This window comes from Chanodichthys erythropterus, chromosome 11, assembly GCF_024489055.1.
Source record: "Chanodichthys erythropterus isolate Z2021 chromosome 11, ASM2448905v1, whole genome shotgun sequence".
Lineage (NCBI taxonomy): Eukaryota > Metazoa > Chordata > Actinopteri > Cypriniformes > Xenocyprididae > Chanodichthys > Chanodichthys erythropterus.
This window is the reverse complement of record NC_090231.1, coordinates 9,495,097-9,517,934: the sequence shown is the minus strand read 5'-3', so window position 1 is coordinate 9,517,934 and position 22,838 is coordinate 9,495,097. Positions and strand designations below refer to the sequence as shown.

The 22,838-nt window shown below is 37.9% G+C and overlaps 2 protein-coding genes across 4 annotated transcripts; one reads left to right on the top strand and one right to left on the bottom strand.

Moving 5' to 3' along the window:
* Positions 1-1,584: 1,584 nt before the first annotated feature.
* On the bottom strand, positions 1,585-16,135 carry efs (embryonal Fyn-associated substrate). 2 transcript variants are annotated; one of them, XM_067400548.1, is made up of 8 exons: positions 15,996-16,135; positions 14,489-14,765; positions 10,511-11,926; positions 10,299-10,421; positions 5,159-6,088; positions 4,728-4,802; positions 3,402-3,653; positions 1,585-3,159 (listed from the first exon to the last, which is right to left on the bottom strand). In XM_067400548.1, exons 3-8 carry the CDS (start codon positions 11,846-11,848, stop codon positions 2,977-2,979), a joined length of 2,901 nt encoding a protein of 966 aa, XP_067256649.1. In that variant the 5' UTR covers positions 11,849-11,926; positions 14,489-14,765; positions 15,996-16,135; the 3' UTR covers positions 1,585-2,976. The 2 variants fall into 2 exon arrangements, with proteins under 2 accessions (XP_067256649.1, XP_067256647.1); XM_067400546.1 differs by having other exon boundaries at positions 14,497-14,765.
* Positions 16,136-19,205: 3,070 nt separating this feature from the next.
* dhrs4 (dehydrogenase/reductase (SDR family) member 4) lies at positions 19,206-22,628 on the top strand. Of its 2 annotated transcripts, XM_067400460.1 has the most exons (9): positions 19,213-19,451; positions 19,820-19,944; positions 20,105-20,282; positions 20,407-20,508; positions 21,408-21,478; positions 21,575-21,626; positions 21,743-21,877; positions 22,020-22,075; positions 22,417-22,625. In XM_067400460.1, exons 2-9 carry the CDS (start codon positions 19,823-19,825, stop codon positions 22,529-22,531), a joined length of 831 nt encoding a protein of 276 aa, XP_067256561.1. In that variant the 5' UTR covers positions 19,213-19,451; positions 19,820-19,822; the 3' UTR covers positions 22,532-22,625. The 2 variants fall into 2 exon arrangements, with proteins under 2 accessions (XP_067256562.1, XP_067256561.1); XM_067400461.1 differs by lacking the exon at positions 20,407-20,508 and having other exon boundaries at positions 19,206-19,451; positions 20,105-20,156; positions 22,417-22,628.
* The last annotated feature ends 210 nt before the right edge of the window (positions 22,629-22,838 follow it).

The window sequence follows — 22,838 nt, the reverse complement described above, 5'->3', positions numbered from 1 at the left end:
AAACATATGCATATACATAAAAGAACTGGCATAAACGAAGATTTCAGATATTTCCCTTGCAATCTGCATCCTGAATATTACAACACAGCGATAGTTTAACATTATAAGATAGAGTCCTTCACAAGTTACTACGAGAAGTGTCTAATTCTGTTCATAAAACCATCCAAAAATGGTTTGCTGATCTACCAGGATGGTCTGTTTGCTGGTTTTGGAGTGCTTTTGGTTGGTTAGTCTGGGAAACCAATCTGTAGACCAGTTCACCCTTAAATTGGCCAGGCTGGGAGGCTAGTTAGATCAGCAAATGCTGGTTATCATTAAAAGCATATACATTTTAAACAAACAAGACATGATCCAGGACAAAACAACTGAAATAACCACAACTGTCTGTGTTCAGTAACAAAAATGTATTTTGAAGAATTTCACCATTTGACAAGTACCAAAGACTCCCTATATGCAAAGTACCTGTGGAGCGTTTTACAAACAAAATGCCAAAATGAACATTAACAGTGTAAAGAAGCACAAAATATGCATGTCAAAAATACATTCTGGTACCAAATGAAAAGAAAAATCACATTCTTAAAGCAAACTTTGAATTATTAATGCAAAGTTGCATGAAACCTCCCTGGTTATATGTGCATATATTTCTTTAATAAGCAACTTAAAGCCATGCAGACATTTGATTAACAAAATCAAATAAATATAACTATATAGGGCCATCAAATCTAAGCATTACTATAAGCACTTATTTTAAGAACTTAAACAAGATAAGTGAGCCTTTTTAGAGGAAAGTTTGCTTGTTGAGGACTACTGGATAATTGCAGTGTTTATATATATACATATTTTGTACAGAAGAGCTCCTTCAAAGGCAGAAAAAAATCTGTAGTTTAGCCCATCTACCAGAAAATGTTTAAAATTATATTTTAAAGTACCTGTTGAGGTTCGTTGCATTCTTTTCTCTCTTTTTTTTTTACTTATCCAAGTAGGTTGTGTAGTAATACTGATAAAGCCCACCAGATGGCACTTTGAGTCAACTAACACACCAACACCAAGGGTAAACCACCTAAAACCACCTCAAAACTTAATCCACTCAATTGGAATTTAACATTTTTTAACACCAAGTCCACTGCATCCATTGTGATAGGACCCCAGGTGAAAAAAAAGTACATTTCTATAATATACTTAAAGTGCTCTATTTTCATGCACTAATTTTGTACTTAATATACTAAAAATCTTCTTTAGATAATCTTAAGAACATCTAAGTGTACTCAATGTGAACTATATGAACTAAAATGTGCTTTTAATATACTATCTCTGTATTTAAATAAATATATTTAGCTACCACTTGTAGTACACTATGGGTTCAAATATACTTTAAATGGTATCTAAATATATTTTTAAATACAGAGATAGTATATTAAAAGCACATTTTAGTTTATATATCATGGTGTCTCAAAATAGCACACTTAGATGTTCTTAAGATGATCTTAAGAAGTACTAAATAAGAATTTTTTGTATATTAAGTACAAAATTACGAAAATAGAGCACTTTAAGTATATTAATAAATGTACTTTTTTTTCACCTGGGCTGACAAAATATGTAAAAACTAAAAAGGCCACTTTTTTTCCTTTTTTTTTTTTTTTATAAAGGCAGTAATATAGAGAAGGCTACTTGAGATTTAAACTGATATTTTTATGGCTGAATCATTCAATTGCAAGAGTTTTATTTCATATTGATCACTGTAATGAACCAGTCAAACCAAACTAGAGTCGAACAGCAAGAGTAACACTGATAGCATTGTACCGGTGGCAAACATGTAAACCCTGAATATAAAATGAAGAGATGTGGGTATTTACAGACAGGGGCAGAAAGAGAGAGCAGGAGGAATGGACTCTGAGGTACAGACTATGAGGGCGTCTTGTAAACATGAGTGTACATTTATGACACTGACTTGATTTTTCTAGACAGGAGGGAAACAGGTGCATGTTTCAACCTGTTAAATGGGTAAGATACACAAAGCTCAGTCTCGTTAGAACTAAGCCTGTTCACATATGAATTACTGTAAGCACCAGCATTTTGACTGCCACTCGGGAAGCTAACATATATATTGCTGTTTTCAGAAATGCTGCATAGCATATTTCAAAACAAAAACCCTGTATTATATTAGTTTAGCAAGAGTTGCTGCTTCACCCTTAAGCTGCCTTTGTGAGCATGTGCAGAAACTGACTGCGCGAGTGTGAGAATCACAGGAAGAAAAAAAAAGGTGTGAAAAAAAAGGTTGAGTGGACCTGACAGACAGGTTTATTTCTGAATCAGCGTTGTGGGAAAATACTTTATATCTCTCCAAAAAAATTCAATTAAATATTGAATCTCTCATTCAAAATGTACTGTGCTTCAAGTCTGTTTAAATAATCAAGCATTCCTTCTTGTTCAACTTCTGAAACTAGGTTAGCTTTATCTGTTTTGGTTACATTTGCAGCACAACTGAAACCTCCTGGGCTGTCAAATCAGTCACTTCGATCTCTATAACACCAAGGCCACTTCACATTTACAAACAAACTGAATAATTAGACCAGTTTACAAGAGCACCCTTAAATAGAGAAAATCACTTTTACCTTATTGATATCAATATGGTTAAGGGGACAACATAAAGCTATTAAAATGTGCCTGAGGTTGCAAACATCTTCAAACATCCATCAATAAGTTATTAAAACATTTTAAGTGTGCTTGGCACAAAAAAAAAAAAAAAATGAAATGGAGAAACACCCGTCTAAAGTGTCCAAACCTACACAGGCAAGCAGTTACACTCCAACACATACTGTCTGATCACCATTTATCACAGTTGAACCGATTCAAGCAGTGACACGCTTTTGATACCTCCTCAAACGCAAGTGATTATGAAATATATATATTAAAAAAATAACAAAAACAATAAGGCATTCCACTGTGAAAAGTAAAACAAATCCCGCACAAATAACATCAAGATATCTCAGCTAATCGCTGCAAAAGCCCAGAGAACCCAGCTGCATGCTGGGATAGATCAGCTACTCTGTCCACCATTTCTTGCGTAGCAGGGACTGAAGGATAATTCTGGGCTGCACCCTTGGTTGCCACGACAACAGCCTTTAGAGCTTGGCAGAGGCGTCCGCTGGAGGTGGTGACCTGAGGAGACAAACAGCGGTTGTGTTTAAATAATGTCACCTGTTTATAATAAGCGCATTGCTGGAAACTGACCCGTCAACATGTTTACCCACACGGACTGTTCTCGTTGAGTTTTCAATCATGACTCACAATTTGATTTGCTGGGGCATGAATCATTAAGCACATTCCCTTGTTATCAAGAATTTGTATAATAATACATAAACAAAACCTAACATTTCTAACCAGAGTATCTGTGTCCTAACCTTTGCTCTGAGGTCTGAAGAGCTGAGAAGCCGTGCAAGTGTATCTCCAATAAAGACAAGTTTGTGTGCGGTCACAATGAGACTTTTCCCCCTGGAAACGAAGACTCGGGGTGGTTGGTTCCCTTGGACGCTTGTGAACAGGGAGTCTATGGCATCGGCCAAGCAAGAAAGATGAGAGAGACTTTGGGAGGAATAGAAGGAGAGCAGCTCTGAATCCTCCAGAGAGAGAGAGACTGGGAGTGAGGGAGTCAACTGGTGAGGAACAGAGAATAAGATTATTCATATAAACGCACAATATACTGTATATAAAGATACATACACTAGCACAAAATGCATATTTAGAGGCCTACAGCATATGTTCATCTCAGAGCAGTCCTCTTAGACTCTATAAAGATTCATTAGGCTAATAAATCATTCAGAGTAGCTTATCTAATGACTCAATTTTTGATTTTGTTTTGTTGTGAATTTCAGAAATTTGGGGTTCAAGATTTTTGAAAAAAACTTTAATATGCTCACCAAAGGCAGCACTTATTTGATACAAAAAAACTGTATTAATGTTGCACAAAAGTACTGTTAAAAAAAATTTTGAATATATTTTAAAAATGTAATTTATTCTTTTGTTGGCAACGCTGAATTTTCAACAGACATTACTCATTACAGTCTTCAGTGTCACATGACATGATCCTTCAGAAATCATTCTAATATGCTGATCTGGTGCTCAAGAAACATTTTTCTAATTATTGTTATCACAGATGTGCTGCTTAATATTTTTGTGAAGAAACTGACAGTTTTTTTAGGATTCTTTGATAAATAGAAAGTTTAAAAGAACAGCATTTACTTAAAATTGATTTTTTTTTGTACGAATGCTGAACTCATCCTCGTTGAATAAAAGTATTAATTTCTTTAAAAACAAAATATTACTGACCCCAAACATTTGAATGATATTGCATTAATGAGATATTTGGTTTAATCCACATCAGTCAGCAATGGCGTCAGTAGGCAGTGACCATGTTTTGTGACTTTGGCATTCAACATGCAAATATTTTCTTCCCAAAACAAATTGTTGCCATGTTGCATTTCAGAGTGTGAGTGGGCTGTTATTTGCAGTCTGAACCCATATTCTCTTTCTAGGTATAAATTTGGGTTTTATTATAGTGTTGCAATTTTGGGAGCTGTGTTTAGCTAAATGCAATGCAACAGACAAAGATGTCACTCTGTATACATCCACCAACAATTAAATAATAATCGGAATACAAAAACACCTTCTGTATGATTGACCCTCTAGTGTGTGTGTTTTGGGGGCATATCAGAAAATCAAAGACTTACTTTATTATCAGTTGTGGTGATAAACTGTGAAGAATTGTGCTCTGTATGGGTGTCTGGTGGAGGCTCTGGCTTCCCCTAATTCAGAACAACAAAAAAATGTAAATGTCCACAAAAAGAGAACTGCAGACCACAGAATGTTTCAACAGAGACGACTACAGCCATCAAAACATGAACAGAGAGTGAAAAGAGAAGTAAATGTTTGACTGAATGAACAAGACAAAAAGAAAAATTGTGAGAAAATCTAAATATTAAGTTGCCATGAAAGTTGTTTGTTAACTGATGTTATTGTTCCAACTTGTCCAATTTTTGAAACCCTCTGCCTGATGAACACATAAAAATTGGAGCAAGAACATCAGTGTTTGGACATTAATCCTTTTTGTTTGTTTCCGCCATACATACTCCACAATTTCTCTTTAAAACAGGTGTCTAACCTGCAGTTTGACGTATCCCACACTATCACCTACAGGATATGAAGGCAGCGGAGCGGGAGTTAGGCCGATTCCTGCATACTCATTCCCTTGTTCCTCATCCTCCATCCTTCCCACACTAGGGGCTAAAGAAACTGGTGCTGGGGGCAATGGGAAAGCTGTGGGTGGCGGGGGTGGCAGTGGTCGTTCCTGGATCCAGCTGCCCTTCCGTGACCCCATGTCTCCTGTAATCGGTTTGACCTCCGCCACCGGCAAAGCAGGTAGAGGTCTCCGGGACAGAGACTCCTGGGAAGGTAGACGAGGTCGTGCTTGACTCTGTAAAAGGGAAGCGGAGTCTTCGAGAGCGCAGCGGACCATCGTGAGCAGACCATCAGCTGGAGGGGCAGTACCACACACAGAGAGGGCAGGAAGTAGGTCGGAGAGACGGGACCAAGCCTGCTGGAGAACTGGAGGAACATCGCCAACATGCCCAGCCTTCCAGACGGAAAGGATCTCAGCCAATGCCGCGGCGAGGTCTCGGGAGGGGGTGGTGGTGAGAGAGGTGGAGGTCAGAGCAGACTGAACAAGAGCAGAGAGAGACGCCTTCCACTGGATGTCCCCGGAGCCGGTGCTTGATACAGACAAGCGGCGTGTTGGGATTTCCAGAGTGAGGGCAGGCATGTCATAGATGCCTCCGTCAGGTTCTGACACATCCTCAGAGATTAAGTCTTGCTTTCTAGGACTGGAAATTGAATAGCTACGTCCATTTCCAGTGGTTTCTGCAGTTAAGCTAGACATCTCGCTCGCCTCCATGGGTAACCCAGGAAGACTGGGAACACTGTACACATCCTCATCCTCTGCATCTCCAGCCACAGCAGCTGATCCCGGAATATTGTAGGTTTGCTGCTGATGGTCAGAAGAGGAATTCAGGGCCAGAGTGGGAACATCATAAATCTGAAAGATATGAGAGACAAAAACATAGGTACTCAGTGTTTTTTTTTTTTTAAGAGTTAAAACCAAACTCTATTCACTTACACACTATAGTAATTATAAATGTCATTGTGCAAATTGTGCCATTATGCAGGAATCATGCTGTTTATTTAACTGTTGTGGAAACAAAGCCTTGGCTACTGTTCAACTTAAAGGGTTAGTTCACCCAAAAATGAAAATGATGTCATTAATGACTCACCCTCATGTCGTTCCAAACCCGTAAGACCTCCGTTTATCTTCAGAACACAGTTTAAGATATTTTAGATTTAGTCCGAGAGCTTTCTGTCCCTCCATTGAAAATGTATGTACGGTAGACTGTCCATGTCCAGAAAGGTAATAAAAACATCATCAAAGTAGTCCATGTGACATCAGTGGGTTAGTTAGAAGTTTTTGAAGCATCGAAAATAAATTTTGGTCCAAAAATAACAAAAAAATACGACTTTATTCAGCATTGTCTTCTCTTCCGGGTCTGTTGTATATCCGCTTTCACTCCACAGTGACGCTTCTTCATCTTCTTTCCTGTTTTACGACGGTTGGCATCCAGCTTATTGGTGCATTACCGCCCCCTTCTGCTCCAGACAGTGACGCTGATGACGTGTTATCCGGTGCGCCCGAGCTTCGTTTACAGTCTGAGGGAGACGCACGCTGTATTCAAGCTATTCTACATTGTTTGTATTTTGGTCTTGCTATATTTTTAAAAATGGTGCGTAAGTGTGCATGTCGCGGATGTCCTAATCGCGTCACTGTCCGGAGCAGAAGGGGGCGGTAATGCACCAATAAGCTGGATGCCAACCGCCGTAAAACAGGAAAGAAGAAGGAGAAGAAGAAGCAGCGTCACTGTGGATTGAAAGCGGATATACACAGACCCGGAAGAGAAGACAATGCTGAATAAAGTCATAGTTTTTGCTATTTTTGGACCAAAATGTATTTTAGATGCTTCAAAAACTTCTAACTAACCCACTGATGTCACATGGACTACTTTGATGATGTTTTTATTACCTTTCTGGACATGGACAGTGCACCGTACATACATTTTCAATGGAGGGACAGAAAGCTCTCAGACTAAATCTAAAATATCTTAAACTGTGTTTTGAAGACTAACAAAGGTTTTATGGGTTTGGAACGACATGAGGGTGAGTCATTAATGACATAATTTTCATTTTTGGGTGAACTAACCCTTTAAGGCTGGAATACACTACAGAGATTTTTTAATCTTAAAACGGTAGGCATCATACACTTGCCCACTTTGTAAACAATTACAGAGAATAACTGGGCATCATACACTAAACGACTGAGGATCACCCACTAACAGATTCATTCCAAATCATTCCGAACATACTCTCACAGAAGCTTGCGCCTCGTTGCTAGGAGAAGCATGACAAATGAAAACAATGTGTTCCAAAATCAGCTTAAAAGGTCAAACATGTCCAATATCCTCCAACTGGATGGAATTATGATCTGAAGTTTAAAAAAAATCAGATTTTCTCTGAAATCTGTAAACTGACTGCCCAAAATCTGTAGACTGGCTCTGACTTTCAGCAGCTAATATCGACTCCTCCAGACTGCAATCAGCACCAAAAACTGGGTAAAATTTGTGTAGTGTATTCTAGCCTTTAGTAATGTTCCCTAATAGTGCAGATTTAATGACTTTAGAATGTTTCTTGTGTGTCTCCACCATCATTGACATGTTCCACTTTGACACTGACTAACAATAACATCTATGGATTAAGAACAAAAATCTCTTAACAAAAGACATAATTATATGGTTGCTATGTTTATTTACAGTTGATCTCTGTGTAAAGCACAAAAATCCATAGCTGAGCATTCAGTAGGGATTAATAATAGGAAAAATAAGAGAGGAAAGAGGAGAGAAAGATTGTGGGTGGAGGGCTAAAGAGAGCCGCATGGGTCTGGCTGATCTACCCAGGCCAACAGGCGGCTGTGACTTGTGTGAACAAGAGAAAAGTGTTAGATGGGATTAGCTCATAGCAGAAAAAAGGTGTGGTTTAAAAACAAAGAAATAGGAGAGGAGTGAGAAATGAGAAACAACTAGAAAAACAGTGAGAGAAAAACAAGAGGAGGAATTGTGTGTAAATGTAATGAAAAATTAAGATCCACTAACATCAAAATATAAGCCAAAAAGCTCAGCTCACAACAGATTATCATGCAGAGGCCACAAATGGATTAAAGTGGAATGTGCAGCATAAATATTGAGGTTATACATAAATGTCCAAAACCTCTGATATTTAAAAGTTGATGAATTTTCTGTCATCATTTACTCACCCTTTCACTAAAAATAGTACCATGTACTGAAACTCAAATCTTTTTTGCATTCATGTACAGTACCGAAAAAAATTGGGGCCAGCAAGATTTAAAAAAAATAAATTAATTAATCACTTTAATTTTAATTTAATTTCAGTTAAATTAAATTGATTGAAAATGACAGTAAATACATTTATGTTACCATTTCATAATAGAAGATTTCTATTTCAAATAAATGCTGTTCTTCTGAACTTTCTATTCATCAATCATTTTGAAAAATCCATCATACAGTTTTTTTTTTTAAGAATTCTTTAAGCAGCACAACTGATTTCAACTGTGATGATGATAAGAATTTTTTTTTGAGTACCAAATCAGCATATTTCTAAATTATTTCTATATTACACTAAAAACTGGAGTAATGGCTACTGAAAAGTGAAAATTTAGCTTTGACATCACAGGAATAAATTACATTTTAAAGTATATTAAAATAGAAAACAGTTATTTTAAAATGTAATAATATTTTACAATATTACTGTTTTGACTGAATTTTTGATCAAATAAATGCAACCTCGGTGAATATAATAGACATATTTAAAAAACATTTAAAACATTTTAGCAACGGCAAAATTTATAACAGCAGTGCATATTAAAATTTGCAATGTGAAGACATGTTGCATTAGCTTTTGATGCCAATCACCCTAATGACCACTGGAAGTTGTTTGGCTGATGACTGATTGCAATGTACTAATCTGAATATGACACAGTTTAAAAGGTCCTGTTCTTCGTGATCCCATGTTTCAAACTTTAGTTAGTGTGTAATGTTGTTGTTAGAGTATAAATAAAATCTGTAAAATTTTAAAGCTCAAAGTTCAATGCCAAGCGAGATATTTTATTTAACAGAAGTCGCCTACATCGAACGGCCAGTTTGGACTACATCCCTCTACTTCCTTCTTTAATGACGTCACTAAAACAGTTTTTTGACTAACCTCCGCCCACAGGAATACACAAAAAAGGGGGCGTGGTCTTGTTGCGCTCCCACGGAGAAGAGCAAGAGTTGCGTTTGTAGAGTGTGTTTGTCGCCATGTCGTCAAAATGCTTTTATTTTCATCCCGCAGTCCAATCACCTTTGTTTGGCCTTCCCAGGGACGCTGTACTTAGAGATCAATGGTTACAATTTATGTTTAACTCGGTTCCCGAAAATTATAATTGTGGTATCCTTACTGCAATAGTTAATGTTGGACTGCAGTGCACATAATGGCCACAAGAGGGGACTATGTTTATGTATATGGCTGTTTTCCGTATGAGGTACTCTTCTGAGTGAGTGCTAACGTACATTTTCTGTCGCTGCTTTTGGAGATTAAAGAGTTTAGTCTCTCGGGAATTATTGTCTTTTGTGTTCATTCGGCACAACACCACAATAATCCACAGGAGCGCTAAGCTGCTGTCGAATCACAACACAGGAACCGCTGGCACAATCAGAACTCGTTACGTATTTCTGAAGGAGGGACTTCATAGAACAAGGAAGTCATCTGCCCGTTTTTATGACAGTGGAAACAGCGGTATACAGATAAGTAAATTATGTGAAAAATACTGTGATTTTTTACACGCGAAACATGAACACATGTTATACTGCACACTATAAACACAATCAAAGCTTCAAAAAAACACAAAAAAATGGGACCTTTAAAAGAGAAATGAGAGCTGTGGAAGAATGCAAGATTTTCAGTGAATAAATGTTTAAATTCCAGTCTGTTCCTCACACAAAGCTATCATATGGCTTCAAAAGACATTGCATGGTTTACTTTTATGGTGCTTTTTGACTCTTTTTGGAACTTGGCCCACATTAATTTTCACCGTATGGACAAAAGCAGAATCAACTCCCTAGCATTTCCATTTGTGTTTAATTTCTTACCTCAGAGGCCTGGTCAGTGTGTAGGGGTAGAGCACGAGGGGTGTTATAGATCCCATCATCCTCCTCAGAAGGCACAGCAGAAACTGGATGTTGCCACCTATTAGTGGGTGGTGTATCATATACCTGAAGAACACAAGGATAAGCATTAAAAATCTCATTCTGCAGAACGACAATCGCTTTCCTATCCCCAAACAAGATCTCATTTATCTCACCTCCTCAATGAGTTTCTCATCCTGAGAACTTGCACTCTCCCTCTTGGTCACCATTTCACTGTTCTTCTTCATCTCTTCTGCTTGAGTGTAAACATTTTTACTTCCCTGTCGCTCTTCCTCCAACATGTTTGTCTGTGGGGGTGCAGGGTGTGCCTGAAGAACAGGTTTACTGGGTGGAATTGAGTTAGACTGTGGTAAATCCTTCCTGGTTACACTTCTAACAGGAGGTGCTGGCGGAGGGGGTTTGCGGCCAAGGTTTGGGGACCCTGGTACTCCAGACTTTCCCATCCTCGCGAGCAGAGGGGATTCTCTGAGGACACCCTGGGCCAGTTTTCCTCGACCAGCAGGAGGAGTTGAAATAGTACTCTTCTGGGATCCTCGGGCAGTAGGAGGTGTCTGCTTAAGATTCTGGCCTGGGGTTGAGGCACCAGACACTCCTACAGTTCCAGTGGGGTGTTTGCGCTCAGATTGAGGGGTCCTTGATATGGCTCCCCCAGGTGGGGTTGGGGTTTGGTACATCCCTGGAGCATCCTGGTCAGTCTTACTCTGAGAAGGACTAATGGAAGACGACGAGCTGCTTTTGGGTGCAATCCCATCCGTAATTCTTGAAGTCATTCCCGGTACACATTGCCCTGCCACTGGGGCACCACTTGTAGGCGTCTGATATAAATTCTCACTTGTCAACGCAGTGACAGCTGGTCTAGGCACCAAGTAGCACCCATCAGAATGCCCGGCCCCTCCATCTCGTGGACTTAAATATCTCGCCTCCCCTGCTGTCTCTGCTGCAGACCTGGCAGCAGTTGGAGTCAGGTACACTGAGTCTGATGCCAGTGCACCTTGTGATCTGTGTTGTGCAGCAAGTGGTGCAGGCAAGGTGGGTGTCTGGTAGAGGGTCCCTGACTCGCCACCCCTTCCTCTAAGAGAGGGCGAGCGGGGTCGTCCCGCCACACCCACATCCCCCCAGTCAGGACGAGGCCTGGTTCCAGAACTAGAATGCGATCGTGGTCTTCCTGCATCAGGGTGATGTAGCTCTCCAGATCTGACTGGGGCAGGAGCAGCCCCAGGGCTCTGGTACACCCCTTCAGCTAAGCTGGGTGGTGAGAGATACACCCCATCTGAATCTTCAGAGCTCAATCCATTTACCCTGGCCTGCTGGCTAGATGATAAATGGGCAGAGTCCACACTAGGAGCCCGTCGGATATCTGTACCTGCACTCGAAGCAGGAGTAGGAGCAGTTTGGAGAAGGCGTAATCGGTTGGCGGGGGCAATGCCTTGGCGTCCATGTAGGGAGCAAAGCCACCACCCTGGTCCTCCATCCTGCTCCTGGTCCAGAACCATCAAGATATCACCTTTGCGGAACGCCAACTCCTCTGGACTTTCAGCGGCATTGTCAAAAAGTGCCTTTGCAAGCACCGTCTGCAAGACAATAAAAAACAAGATTAGGAGGAGAAGAAACCAAACAAAAGGCTTTAAATAAAAAATATCAAGACATAAATTACCTCTGCACTGGCTTGTTTCCTAGCCTAGCTTTCAAATAAACCTGGCATTGTACTCTATGAATTGTTGGTGAAAAATTGCATATGCTCCTCTATTATAAGCAAAGTCCCTTTAAGACAAGTCATTTCACTCGGCGGCCATCTTTGAAACGCCTCTCGGGCATCCTGGGCATCCATGCAGCTCCTATCTCTTTGAATGGGGAAACATCAAATTCTCCAAAGCTGTTTGCCAAGCTTTCGATTAAATTTCATATTTGAAATCACCAATGAATTCTGACAACAACTGTGTCATTATTTTTTTCCAAACGCTCGAATCATGACAAAATGCTGGATCAAGCTAATGCGCAGTCCTAAATGCGCGTCTCTTGAGCCTTATTTCGGAGGCGCACGTCTGACTGTTTCTATAGAAACCAGTGATTCTAACGGCAGCTGCAGTGACGCGATGACTTTACCAGTCGGCGATTGGCTCTTATTTTGAAGGCGGGACTTATTCCGCCATATTGCGCGTTACACTTTCTCCCATTCAAAACAATACGAGTGACACGTCTTGTGTTATTCTATAGACTTTGTTATAAGTCACTTTGGATAAAAGTGTCTGCTAAATCCGTAAATGCAAATAAAACAAAATCAGCACAAAAAAAAAAAAAAAATACAATTTTGCATAAATAAAAAACAAGACAAAGAGGGGAAAAAAGGCATTAAAGGGTTAGTTCACCCAAAAATTATACTTCTACTTGTGTATATATGAAGTATAATTCTACTTCAACACAAATAAAGATCTTTTTGACGAAATCAGAGAGGTTTCTGTCCCTCCATAGACAGCTATGCAATTGAAGCTTTGATGCTTCAAAAAGTTCATAAAGACTTTGTAAAACTAATTCATATGAATTGAGTGGTTTAGTCCAAATTTTCTAAAAGGACTCTAGCGGTTCTCTAAAAGGGACGCTTTAACTATAAGCATTGATCAGCGAACATAATCAGAAGCTCAACTGAACCTGAATGACTTGAGAACTAAACCACTCAATTCATATGGATTAGTTTTCTGATCTCTTTATGAACTTTTTCAAGCGTCAAAGTTTGAATTGCACAGGCTGTCAATAGAGGAACAGAAAGCTCTCAGATTTCACCAGAATGATCTTCATTTGTGTTCCGAAAATGAAAGAGTTTGAAACGACATGAGGATGAGTATTCAATGACAGAATTTTCATTTTTGGGTGGACTAACCCTTTAACATGGTCCATGGGAAGGACAGCAATAGTGCAGTAGAAATGCTAGATTTCAGCTAGACTGCGAGCAACAACGTAATTCAATTGTTGTTTAAATTCAATGTACTCAGCTAAAATGATTTTTTTTTAGCCTTCAGCTGACTCTACTTTGATAGAATTTGGGCCCCATTATGTTAGTAAGGGAAGTCCAAAAAAAATTAAAAAAATAAGAGGAAACAACAGAGGACCTAAACTGGCCACTTCAACCAGGTTCATCAACCTGTGTAACCAGGAACCAGTGGGCATAAATCAATTGGTTTTCCCGTTTACTTAAACAGAACTAGCATATCACCACGACATGTGTGAACACTAAACATCCCTAATGAGTCTCACAGTTGACTCAAACATTTAAAGAAGACACAAATACACAAATATAGCTTAGATTAAGTAGTAGTTTTAAGCTGAGATTTAAAAACGCCAAGAGATTTAGCTTGCCTTATCTCAATCGGTAAAGAATTCCAAAGTTTTGGAGCTAATGAAGAAAAAGCCCCATCTCCCATCAATCTTAAATGAATTAAGGGAACAGTTAAAAGACCAGTTTCAGAAGAACGAAGGTCACGAGTTGGAGTATAGGGAATTATTATACAATTATACAACAAATATTGAGGTGCCAACACATGTACGGCCTTGTAAGTAAGCATCAAAATTTTAAAGTCTACCCTAAACCTAATGGGGAGCCAGTGCAAAGACTCCAAAATAAGTAAGGATTCGAGCAGCTGAATTTTGCACTACCTGCAATTTGTTTAAGGTCTGTAATGCCTACAGAAAAACTGCTCTTTTAAATGCCTCTGAATAAGGGCACATGAGCTGAACAGTTCGAGTGACGTTATGAATGTAATGGGATGGCCCTAAGGTCTTTTGTATTCAGAACACCACGCTACTGCCTTCATGGGTAAATCAATATTGATAGAGAGAATGCATAAGTAAGGGCAGAGGTCTGTGATTATGGGAGAGAGAAAATTAGTGATTAAGGGAAAGAGGCGCTGAGTTGATGATAATGAGGAAGACTCGTGGGGGAGGGGCTCAACATCTGTCCCCCAGTTTTAGGTCCTTTTGTCACCCCATTCTATACCTCTAAATTTCCCTCTCATTCTCTCATTCCCCCCAGGGGATGTGGTGCTCTGAGGCAAGCTGAGCTCCAGTTCCCCCTCCTCCATACTAGCATGGATATGAATATTACAGATGGGACAGCAGAGAGTTTAACAGAGGTGACTTACACACTTACCGAAAGGGACATGATTGAAGCTGGTTCTCCACAGTTTTTGGATGTTAATTCCACATGGGCTCTCCACAGAAGCTGTATCCCATTCACATGTGCACTGCGTGACTCATCTGCATGTTTCGCAGATCTGGTTTTCCATTAACCCGAACCGTGCAGTGGTGGTAAATACGATGGCCTTTATATCCAGAAAGATCAATTTCTCAAAACCATGATCGTTGTGCTTTGCAGTCCGTGACTTTCATCACATCCGACAGTTGCTGCACATATTGCACCTGGAGGATTCAAGATAAACACATTTTATTGTTAAATCTTAATAAGATAGTAGTGTGTCAGTAATACAGAATTTACTTTGTTAAACTCTTAAGAAACAGTCAGCTGTAACGGTTAAACTAGTCAGACCAGTCGTGGGGCTCCACTAGTGCAGTTCAGACAGAAAAAGATCTTATTTCATGGGAATTTGGCTGATAACTGTTAAGTACAGCTGTAATTTGGTATTTAATTTGGCTATATGATATCATAACTTAGTAATTATGGGTTAATATAGGATGAGAGTTGTTTTCTATTTGTTCATTAAATTATATATATATATATATATATATATATATATATATATATATATATATATATATATATATATATATATAAACACTCTACAGTAAGGTTCATTAGTTAGGTAAACATTAGTTATTAACTACCACAAACTAACCATGAGCAATACATTTGTTACTGTATAATCTTTGTTAACGTTAGTTAATAAAAATACAGCTGTTCATTGTTTGTTCATGTTAGTTCACAGTGCATTAACTAATGTTAACAAGATTTTAATAAAGTATTAGTAAATGTTGAAATTAACATTAACAAAGATGAATAAATGCTGTATAAGTGCAGTTCATTATTAGTTAATGTTAACTAATGTAGTTAACTAATGTTAACTAATGAACCTTATTGTAAAGTGTTACCACATATATATATATATATATATATATATATATATATATATATATATATATATATATATATATATATAAAATCACTTCAGCAGATGTGGCACAACACCCTATGAAAGGCAAGGAAACTGGCCTTTTGAGACAAGAGTCCATAGGATAAAATGTATATATTATTTTTTTAATAATAAAAAGACTAATTATAATCATGCTTTCCAAGCCTTTCAAGTCTTTTTGATAGGTTAAACTGCACTAGGCTGCATCAGAAGAAAAAAAATCACAGTACTAAGCCACGTTTCGTTTTCCATCAAGACATCTCAAGCTTTCTTTTATGCAGTAGAGCCCCAATGAGACAAATAGAGGACTAAAAAACGGAGAAATAAAATAAAGAAAACAAGCAAAAGCTCCCATTCCCCGGATAAACCAGTGCCAAATGCATTAGACATATGAATAGCGTTCTTTCAAAATAGGGGATGCATTTAATTTCAGTCACAAAGACGCAAACAAGCGGCCAGCAGCCAATGTAAATGTTAACTAAACAAGCAATTCGCCTCTTACCGTTCAGATGTCTGGAAATAGCATCTGGAAATACACACGTAGAGTCAAATCTCGCATATCTTATCTTCTCAAAAGACTGCAACGCACGGCTGTTGTTTTTCTTTTCTTTCTTTGGGGATACGCGTCTCGCTCCGCCAGGCTTCGCCCTACCCTGGCCTTCTTGGTTTTGAATTACAGTTGAGCGCATATGGTCGCTCCCCCTCATTGTGCCCGACAGATTGATACAGTGCATCACGCCATCTAGCGGATCTTATTTTTGTCGACTTATGGAATTTTTAAAATGTTTGAAGGTTGCAGCTGCGCCTCTAATGTAACCTTATAGGACATAAGGGGAAATTAAAGTTTATGAATGTACTTTTAGGTTTTGTGTTTATAGAAAAATGTATTTAAAGAGTGGTATTTGAATAAATATTTAAAACATATTTAAATCTGTTCATGTGAGTTCAGTGGTTCAATATTAATATTATAAAGCCATGAGAATACTTTCTGCGCGCCAAAAAAAAATAAATAATAACTTTTCAACAATATAGTGATGGGCCGATTTCAAAACACTGCTTCGGAGCTTTAAGAATCGAATCAGTGATTCGGAGCGCCAAAGTCACGTGATTTCAGCAGTTTAGCCGTTTGATAGGAGATCCGAGTCACTGATTTGATTCCTAAAGAAGCAGTGTTTTGAAATCGGCCCATCACTATATTGCTGAAAAGTTGTTATTTTGTTTTTTTGGCGCACAAAAAGTATTCTCATCGCTTTATAATATTAATATTGAACCACTGAACTCACATGAACTAAAAATATGTTAAATATTATTAACAATATGTTTTAAATATGTTTTTAGTACATTAATGGATCTTGAGAGAGGAAATGTCATTGCTGTGAATGTAGGCCTCACTGAGCCATCGGATTTCATCAAAAATATCTTAATTTGTGTTCCGAAAATGAACGAAGGCGGTGTAGAACGACATGAGGGTGAGTAATAAATGATATTATTTTAATTTTTGGGTGAACTAACTAACACTTTAACTGAGCTAATAGGTTCCACGCGGTATCCCATAACCAAGATCCTCATGCAGCAAATGTCATAGGCTACTGAAAACATGTAACATACAAACATGAGGAATTGTTAATTGTTAACAGGAACTGCATGCTGAACAAACACAAAGCTTTGTTATAGAACAAAAGATAGGGTCGCTGCCAAGGTGTTTGATAGTGCTGTCCTCACAAGGTGCAAATGGTTAAGAAAGACTGAACTTTTCTGTTCAAATCCAACCCTAGACTCAAATTTTTACCAAAAGCAGTCTATTGACACATTTTTAACTGTAAAAGCTCTGCTTATACAGTCAAACCAACAATTATTCATTTTTGATATGTGGGTGCAGGTCACTATAGTTCATTTATGTGAGTGAGGATAGCAAAATAAAGTAAACTGTGACATATTATACCCAGATTCTTCATACAGTGGACTACCAGTAAAATTGATAAACATTTGAAACCAAAAATTATTCAGACACTTTGATCTGACCATGTTTTGCTTAAGTGTTATCTGACATAATTAAGATTATTTTTTTCTGACACGGTTTAACTCTGAGATGGTGTCATATATTATTATCATTATAGTCAATAAACTGTATTAATTAATAAAATGTTCAAGGTGTCTGAATAAATTTTGGTTTGACTGTATAAATCTAATGCAATGTAATTTAAATTTAGAAGGACATTTTAAATAAGTTTACTTTAATTTAAATAAAATGTTTTACTCATTTATTACCTATAAGAGAATGGATAACTATAACTTTAAATAATACAAGGGACTACTGTTTATCCACAAGCCGGCTCACAGCCATTAAAGGGACAGTTCACCCAAAAATGAAATTTCTGTCATCATTTACTCACCCTCAAATTGTTCCTAACCTGTTTGAATTTCTTTCTTCATCTGAACACAAAAGAAGATATTTTGAATAACCAGTTCCATCTTCCATAGTATGGAAAAAAATACTTTGGAAGTCAATGGGATCCATCAACTGTTTGGTTTCCGACATTCTTCAAAATATCTTCTTTTGTGTTAAGATAAACCTTCATACAGGTTTGGAAAAACTAGAGGGTGAGTAAATGATGACAGAATTTTCATTTTTGGGTGAACTATGCCTTTAAAGCGATACTTCACCCAGAAATGAAAATTTGATGTTTAACTTACGGAACGAACGCGGCACCAGTTCCGTTTTTACCGTAAGTAGAATAGATGGTGTAGGACATACAGTGTAGGGCTGGGCGATATATCGCATGTGTTTGTCACATGCACTTCTTCAGTAAAGCCATCGCAGATGAATCGCCTTCGATAATGAACGCAATATTGCGTAGCTTGTCAGTGAACTACAGCTCTGTCTACTGTTCTGTCTATTAAATGCCACTCCATTTGAAAGCAGGTGATGGCGATTTTGCGGTAATCAGGGAACCGGCTTTACTGACAAAATGCGCGTGACATTCGCATGCGATATATCGCCCAGCCCTAATACAGCTTAAGATTTTTGAAGAATACGGAAAGCAGAAGCACGTGCAAGGAGATAATTTGTGTTTATAAAGCATATACATTTGTTTTTTTTTAGAAAATGACCGATCGTTTCGCTAGATAAGACCCTTATTCCTCGTCTGGTATCGTTTAAAGCTGCACTGAAACTGTAATTTTGACCTTCAACCGTTTGGTGCCCATTGAAGTCCACTATAAGGAGAATAATCCTGGAATGTTTTCATCAAAAACCTTCATTTCTTCTCGACCGAAGAAAGAAAGACATGGACATCTTGGATGACATGGGGGTGAGTAAATTATCAGGAAAATTTTATTTGAAAGTGGACTAATCCTTTAATTAGGCTAATATTCCTTGAAACGAAATCGCATCTTCCTCCAGAGGGCGCTTGTGGGCTCAGAAAGTTGAATCCTCCATTGCCTTATTTAAAAGTCTAGACTTTTTTTGTTACATCTGTACTAAAATATATAATGATTTCAGTTAATTTCATCTACTAATACCTGACATACAAATGAAAATCTGGCCAATCAATCTTCATAAAATTATATGTAAGAATTTCCAGTAAATTGTACAGTAGTCACAATGATCTGTGATTGGTCCGTCTTGACCAGCGCTGTAAAAAGTTACAGATATCATAAAACAGTCGCAGCAACAAGCCAGCGCTCTGTGCAATAGTTTACACCTAATTAATGACACCAGAGAAACGTTAGTATAGCCATCGAATCGAAGTGCACATAATTAGGAAAAAGAAACTGGATAATTATTATTCAGAAACATCTTACCAGACCAATTAGAAACAACTTCCGCACCGTTTATCACCGCCCTTTGTCGGACACAAATACACAATCTACCAGTTTATGATATTTTTACGCCAACAACGTAGAGAGAGACGTAGAGATCACTTGCAAAGTGCTTACATACCTTCTCAGCGCGCAGGTAAGCTTTATTTCCTGTTATTAAGCTATGCTTTCATTAATCACAATTTATCAAGCTCTAAACATTTAAAACACCTTCCTTTGATTCGTTCTTGGTTTAACTCAAACATGCGCTGTTGTGCAGTTTCCTCCGTTTAAGTAAAACGTTAACTTCAAGCAGGATAACTTGAAATAAATCACAGAAACTCCTTCTCACCTCACCTTCTTGACAGGATATGTAATCATTTTATTAATGTTAATGGAAACCTATTTTGTGTACCTCTGACTTTTACCCTAGATGACCTTTAACCCACTGTCCTACTTAATGCTGTAGCAAATAGTTATTAATTATTATGCAGACTCTCTTTCTGTCTGTCTGTCTGTCTCAAGGCAATGTTGAAGGCTGTAACCAGGTGCCTTTGGTCAAATCCTGTTGCTGGAAGAAGAATGCTGTCCCATCACATATCACCGAATTTGGCAGGAAAAGTTGCTATAGTAACTGCATCCACAGATGGGTATGATGTTTGATTTCCTTTGAGTTCTTAAAACAAAAGAGCTGACACACCAATGTCCCTCTGGTAATAACTGATAAAACATGTAATTAGAAATGTAAAAATGTATTCTCAATACTTGCATAACATACTGATAGTCTCTTGTACCCACCGATCCTCTCAGGATTGGGCTCGCAGCTGCAGAGGCCTTGGGTCAGAGGGGAGCGCATGTGGTGGTGAGCAGTCGACGTCAAACCAATGTTGACAAGGCGGTTTCACTCCTGCGCAGCAAAAATATACAAGTAATAGGTACTACGTGCAATGTGGGGAAGGCAGAAGACAGAGAGAAGCTCATTAACATGGTGAGGAAGGATTTTGTATTGACTTTTCTTGTTCAAAAAGCAGTTTTACTTGCATGGAAGTCACAATAGAGAAGAAAACACTATCTTAAATTCAATTCCCATGTTGCTGTTTATTTTATTGCAGACAGTCGAGCAGTGTGGCGGTGTGGATATACTGGTGTCTAATGCAGCAGTGAACCCATTTTTTGGGAACATATTAGATTCCACAGAAGAAGTCTGGGACAAAGTATGACAAAGTTATTGAGCCTTAAAGGGATAGTTCACACAAAAATTACATTTCTGTCATTAATTACTCACCCTCATGTCGTCCCAAACCCGTTAGACCTTCGTTCATCTTTAGAACACAAATTAAGATATTTTTAATGAAATTCAAGGTTTTTTTTATCCCCTATAGAAAGTAACATAATTATCGTCATTCAAGGTCCAGAAAGTTAGTACAGACGTTGTTAAAATAGTCCATGTGACTGCAGTAGTTCAACCTTAATGTCATGAAGCAACGAGAATATTTTTAGTGCGCAAAAACAAAACAAAAATACCGACGTTATTCAACAATTTCCTCCGTATTTACATCCAAACACCGGCTCAGTATTGGCCAGCTCCTGCGTCAGCATCACACGCATGCGTTGTGCTCACATAACCAGCGTCGGCCAATATCTTAATTTGTATTCCTAAGATGAACAAAAGTCTTACGGGTTTGAAACGGCTTGAGGGTGAATAATTAAGGACAGAAATTTATTTTTTTGTGTGAACCCTTTAAAAAAAGAAATGATGCACAAATAAAAAAAACTGTCAGTAGTATCCATATTATATTAAAATAATATATAACGTTGTATTATAATGTGCTGTCAAATTAATTCATCGAATCTAACATAAAAGTTTGTTTACATAATATATATGTGTGTGTGTGTATATAATTATATTTATATATATGTGCATGAATTTCTTACAAACACATGTATAAATGTGTATACGCATACATTTATATATAATATATATATAAATTTAATGTATATACACATGCACATATTATGTAAACAAACTTTTATGTTAGATGTGATTAATCAATTTGAAAGCACTAATTATAACTTAATTGACATTTTATTGACATGCACTTTATGTTTGCAGATACTTGGAGTTAATGTGAAGGCTTCTTTCCTTCTTACCAAACTTGTCGTGCCTCACATGGAGAAAAGAGGGTGAGACAAAAGTAAAAAATGGGGTTTTGGGGAGGAGTGGAAGACAGAAGTATTTAAAAATAAACTTTATATCGGAGAATATCCTTTTATTTTCAGAGGTGGGTCAGTTGTGATCGTGTCTTCAGTCGCAGGATACCAGCCAATGCCAGTATGAAGACCTATATGTTTACTTGCTTTAATGTAAAGTTTAATCATGCAACAGACTTTAGTCTTGTCAATTCAGATAGAACTTAAAGGGTTTGTTCACCTTTATGTCACTCTTAGGGTCTGGGCCCCTATAGCGTGAGTAAGACCGCCCTGCTTGGTTTAACCCGAGCTCTTGCTCCTGACCTTGCCCAGAGTAACATCCGGATCAACTGCGTTGCTCCTGGCATCATCAAGACACGTTTCAGTTCTGCTGTAAGTATTTCCTACACTTGACAGCTTTCACTTTCAGAGCTGCTGGGAGAGCCATCTTTTCATCTAATTATAATTTGACAAAGGAGGCATTGGTTATAGTGTTTTTAACATTCAGCTGTATAACTCTTCTGTTCTTCTATAGCTGTGGGAAAATGAGGGTGTGCTGGAAGAGTTCTTGAAACAGACAAGCATAAAAAGGTCTGTACATTTGCTGTCAAGACAAAGAATAAAATGAAACAGAGCTTGAATAATCATCCATAGGGGTCACAAGAAAAGTTTACCGCATGAGTAGGAAATTTACTGAATTTTGACACTAAAATTTCACAAATATATTACATATCGAACACATTCTGCACCACTGTTGTCTCTTTAATAGTTAAAGCCTATGAATGCATGATAAATGTTTTTATTTTATTATTATTCCCATTACCTTTAAGACATGTAGACTTGCAGCAGTTGTCCAAAAAATACCCTTCCTTTTCCTGAGCTTTTGTACGTCTCAGGTAACCTGATTCTTACATGATGTCTTGATCTCTTAGACTCGGGCAGCCAGAGGATATAGGTGGCGTGATTGCGTTCCTGTGCTCAGACGAAGCCTCGTACATCACCGGAGAGACCATCACTGTAACCGGAGGCATGAACTGCAGACTGTAAGAGGACCGGCATACAGGCAGTAAAACTTCTCATGAACTTGCACATCAGAGGGAAACCTTCTAATTCAATGACACATGTGTAACAGTTGATATAGAAATGCATTATACATTTAAAAATGTTTAATTGTATTAAAATGATTTTTGCTGATTTTTTTGCATTCATTTCGTCTTTTAATGTAAAACTTGGGATTTGCACATCTTTCAACCAGACTTTTGGGAACACTGGTATTAAATTTAACTATTTAACTAATAAGTATTTTAGATTTTAAAGTTAAAATAAGATTAGACTAATAACCAATTTTAGCTTG

Excerpts from the sequence above, each read along its gene's own strand:
- efs (XM_067400546.1), bottom strand. Across the intron at positions 10,422-10,510 it reads ATGAGAAACTCATTGAGGAG|GTATATGATACACCACCCAC; the intron begins GTGAGATAAATG and ends TGTGTTCTTCAG. Across the intron at positions 4,803-5,158 it reads TGGGATACGTCAAACTGCAG|GGGAAGCCAGAGCCTCCACC; the intron begins GTTAGACACCTG and ends GTTCTGAATTAG.
- dhrs4 (XM_067400460.1), top strand. The coding sequence starts at position 19,823 with ATGTTGAAGGCTGTAACCAGGTGCCTTTGGTCAAATCCTGTTGCTGGA. Across the intron at positions 19,945-20,104 it reads GTAACTGCATCCACAGATGG|GATTGGGCTCGCAGCTGCAG; the intron begins GTATGATGTTTG and ends CGATCCTCTCAG. Across the intron at positions 21,479-21,574 it reads CCTCACATGGAGAAAAGAGG|AGGTGGGTCAGTTGTGATCG; the intron begins GTGAGACAAAAG and ends TTTTATTTTCAG.